This window comes from Bubalus bubalis, chromosome 3 (assembly GCF_019923935.1).
Source record: "Bubalus bubalis isolate 160015118507 breed Murrah chromosome 3, NDDB_SH_1, whole genome shotgun sequence".
Classification (NCBI taxonomy): Eukaryota; Metazoa; Chordata; class Mammalia; order Artiodactyla; family Bovidae; genus Bubalus; species Bubalus bubalis.
The window spans coordinates 73,558,534-73,563,024 of record NC_059159.1 but is presented as its reverse complement, the minus strand read 5'-3'; the positions used below and the strand labels follow the sequence as shown (position 1 = coordinate 73,563,024).

General features: G+C 39.2%; 1 protein-coding gene across 3 annotated transcripts in view; it reads right to left on the bottom strand.

Annotated features, from left to right (window-relative positions):
• Window positions 1-1,812: 1,812 nt before the first annotated feature.
• PBK (PDZ binding kinase) overlaps window positions 1,813-4,491 on the bottom strand; it is a 32,632-nt gene continuing 29,953 nt past the window's right edge. Inside the window, exons 7-8 of one of the 3 annotated variants that reach the window (XM_006058905.4) lie at window positions 3,427-3,606; window positions 1,813-2,819 (exon numbers count right to left, since the gene is read on the bottom strand). In XM_006058905.4, the coding sequence (XP_006058967.2) occupies window positions 2,620-2,819; window positions 3,427-3,606 (380 nt within the window). In that variant the 3' untranslated portion in view covers window positions 1,813-2,619. Of the gene's footprint in view, window positions 2,823-3,426; window positions 3,607-4,491 lie in introns of all 3 variants that reach the window. The other 2 variants (XM_006058904.4, XM_044939731.2) reach the window with 2 other exon arrangements.

The following is a 4,491-nucleotide window of genomic DNA, read 5'->3' as shown; positions in this document are numbered from 1 at the left end:
TTTTTCTATTCTTATTCAGTTGAATGCACTGATTTTCAGTTTAGTTTGTGGTTTAAAAATAGTACATGCTCTTTATAAAAAAACTGTATCTACACAACAACCTGCACAGATACTTATAGCAGCTGCTGACCTAAAACAAATAGACTGCCACATAGCTTTCTAGCAAAAATGAGTTTATTCAAGATCAGCAAAGAATTACAATTCAGGGTCTGCAGCCAAATTGACCATGTTCAAGTCCTCAGCAAAAACATGGAGAGAACTCTTCAAAGAGAGAAAGGGGAAGTTGGGAGGGCAGTAGTAAACAGTCCTGCACTTAGCATTGGGTGAGCTGTGACCCTGTCTCATTGGCTGAGCTGTTGCTAGGAGAGAAAGTCCTCTTCCTGTTGGGCTCTGCTGTCTTAATAGGGCATGCATGAGAGCTCCCCCTTCTGATCTTGCAACTTTATTTCTTTAATAGTATTTTATTCTGATTAGAAATTTGTTTCCAAAATAAATTTTTATTTTTGTCACACAGAAGTATATGAAAAAATTCTAAAATAACCTACACATTGATAATGTCATTCAGTCAGTTCAAGTACAGTTCAGTCGCTCAGTCGTGTCCAACTCTTTGCGACCCTGTGAATCGCAGCACGCCAGGCCTCCCTGTCCATCACCAACTCCTGGAGTTCACTCAGACTCATGTCCATCAAGTCAGTAATGCCATCCAACCATCTCATCCTCCGTCATCCCCTTCTCCTCCTGCCCCCAATCTCTCCCAGCATCAGAGAGTCTTTTCCAGTGAGTCAACTCTTCGCATGAGGTGGCCAAAGTACTGGAGTTTCAACTTTAGCATCATTCCTTCCAAAGAAATCCCAGGGCTGATCTCCTTGCAGTCCAAGGGACTCTCAAGAGTCTTCTCCAACACCACAGTTCAAAAGCATCAATTCTTCGGTGCTCAGCTTTCTTCACAGTCCAACTCTCACATCCATACATGACCACCAGAAAAATCACAGCCTTGACTAGACGGACCTTTGTTGACTAATGTCTGATTTTCAATATGCTATCTAGGTTGGTTGTAACTTTTCTTCCAAAGAGTAAGCATCTTTTAATTTCATAGCTAGCCTTCCTGAAATAGATCCAACTTGGTCTTGATGAAGTTTTTCCTTTTCATATTATCAGTTTGGGTTTGTTTGGGATTTTTCCCATTTATGAATGAGATTGGGTATGTATAGGATCTGCAGTGATGTTTGTCTTGACATGTCTTTTTTGCTCTCTAGATGAGACCTGATAAAGACCCAACTTTTGGCATTGTTGACCCTATTATGTTTGTTTTCTATTTTCTATGATAGGTTTTGTTTTAAAATTTCTGCTCATTTATTTGCTATTGGAAAGGAATCTTAGTTTTTCCTAGATTCTTAGCTCACCAATTTTTCAGCCTTTTCTCATGTAGCATTTGAGACTATAACATAAGCACAACTTCAGCAGCATGCTTTTTATATATAATTTTCCATTCACTTTCTTGACACTTTAATGATCTTTTAACAGAAGATAAGCCATTAATGATCTGTATAGTATTGCTTGGTACAATCTCATACTAAAAGGAACCTTCTGTTGAATTCCAGAATTGTTTAAAGCCCAGAGTGCAGTGGTTCTTAATCTAAGATCCCCCACATCATGGTAATTTTTATCCTAGATGTATCAGTAGATTCACAAGCACAATTCAGTACTTGAAAAATCCCAGGGAGATGTGGCTCACCGATAGAAAATAAGGATTCAAATCACTCTCATTTTACAGATTAACAAAATAAGGCCAAGAAAGAGGGAAAAACTTGCTAACTTTCATTCAGTAAGTTTAATGACAACACTCACACTCAAAAAGTTTAATGACAAGACTCAATACAATGGAGTACAAAATAGGATAACACACCTTCGGGTAACTGACATGTCCTTTATTCTATGTTGTCCTATTAGAGTTTTATTTACACCAATACTGTGATATGCTTTAGATCAGTAAATAAAAATATTAAAGATACCAGTACAGAATATTCATTCAACAAATTAAAGCAAAAACCAAAGCTCTGGAACAAGACAAGCCTTAATCAAAAATGTTTGGATATACCCAGGGAACTCCTCTTGTGAGCCATATCCCAGGTCTCTGGTCTCAGTGACCCTATTTAATAAGCACATCAACCAAGAATGGCCAGCAAAAGGTTTTAAGAGGTAAGGAAATGTAGACTTATTTTGTAATACACAAAGTGCTCATTTCAGTAGATCCATTAAGAGAGAACATCTGAGAAAGATCATCAATAAAACTCACTCTGCCCAAATTGTTAGACATAAGTTTTTACAGCACTATTTTAAATCTATATAAACAAGTTCAAATTTTTTAGTAGTTTCTTAAACTTTATAGAAAACCCTCTACAATTTCTAATGCTAATTAACATAAGCATACATGAACTACCTTTATAATAGAAACAGTTGTTCAAATGTTAATAAGGTGCTATCTGTGGTCCTAAAATAGGCCACTTCCATCTAATAATTATGGATCATCATAATAAGTACATAAATGTATCATGGTAAACAGAACAGCTATATACATGAGCCATACTTGAGGCTCCAGCAGTCATGGGTATGAGTTGATCACAGGACATCCACTTCTAAAGCCTCAACAATGCGCGCAGCAGAAGGACGGTCTTTAGGATCTTCATTAGTGCATACGGAGAAGAGCTCAATTACTTTCTGGTATGTTTCATCCAGTTCCTCCATATTAACAGGTGGCCTAGTTCCCAAAGCTGCATAGTATGCGTCATCATCAAAATCACTTTCATCAAAAGTTTTATCTGCTTATGAAGGAGTTAGAAACAATTAAAATCAATTAATTTAAAATTAAAAATTTAAATCATGGAAAAGTTTAGCAACTGCTCAAACTCACTGTCCTGAAGTAAGAATTCATCATCCAATATGCTTTTCATTTTACACAGGCAGTCTCTTCAACTGTCCTGCCATGGTGTATATCAATTATTGTCAGGGATTTAAAGCCCTAAGCCCCTTACTAGGGTAGCTTTCCAATCATTTTCTCAGGCAAGAGGAGTTTTTAAGGTAATTTCTTGCTCCTCTGGATTTTCTCAATTTATCTCCCTGTTCTCAATCTACATCTCATTTGTATGAGATTAAACCAGTGTCTGACCTGCAACCCCAAGAACTATAGCCCACCAGGCTCCTCTGTTCATGGAATTCTCCAGGTAAGAACACTGGAGTGGGTAGCCATTCCCTTCTTAAAGTTTAAGAAGATCCCAGAGGATCTTCCCTGGAGGGGAAGAACCTAGGTATCCCACATTGCAGGCAGATTCTTTACCATCTGAGCTACCAGGGAAGCCCCAATTTATAAATTATTCTTTAGTTCAAACTGAAGAGATTTGGATTTATGTTAAAAGTAAGTAGTTATACCTTCATCATCATCATCATCATCTGGAAGATTAATGTGTGGAATAGATAAAGTCATCATTTCCCAGAGAGTAAGACCAAAAGCAAATATGTCTGCTTTGTCAGTAATAATACCATCCTCCTCCAGAGCTTCCTTAGGTTTCCAAGGCTCAGTGCCAATGTAACAGGCCTCAGGGTCAGTCACTGAAACACGTAAGATACAGGCAAACTGATCAAAAGGGCAAGCACCAGAAACCACTAAGAAAGCCAAACAACCCCAAGAAAAATGGGCAAGTTATTTAACAGGTAGTTTAAAGGTTAATAAATACAGCCAGTAAACATGAAAATACATTCAATCTCATAAAAACAGGTTTTCTCTATCAGATTGTTAAATATTCAAAAAGTTAGTCCGTAGGCAAGGGTGTAGAGAAACAATTCTCTTCAGATCAGATCAGTCGCTCAGTCGTGTCCCGACTCTTTTCGGCCCCATGAATCGCAGCACGCCAGGCCTCCCTATCCATCACTAACTCCCAGAGTTCACTGAGACTCACGTCCATTGAGTCCGTGATGCCATCCAGCCATCTCATCCTCTGTCGTCCCCTTCTCCTCCTGCCCCCAATCCCTCCCAGCATCAGAGTCTTTTCCAATGAGTCAACTCTACACATGAGGTGGCCAAAGTATTGGAGTTTCAGCTTTAGCATCATTCCTTCCAAAGAAATCCCAGGGCTGATCTCCTTCAGAATGGACTGGTTGGACCTCCTTGCAGTCCAAGGGACTCTCAAGCGTCTTCTCCAACACCACAGTTCAAAAGCATCAATTCTTCAGCGCTCAGCCTTCTTCACAGTCCAACTCTCACATCCATACATGACCACAGGAAAAACCATAGCCTTGACTAGACGAACCTTTGTTGGCAAAGCAATTCTCTTAGAAAACGGTATAAACGTAGACAGACTTGAGCCAGACTGCCTCACCTGGGTTCAAAGACCTGTGCAAGCTCTGTGACCCTGAGCAGATCACCTAGCAGATCACCAAATCTGTGCCTCCATTTCTTCCTTTTTCAAACTACACTGTCTTTCAGCTTGAGAGCTG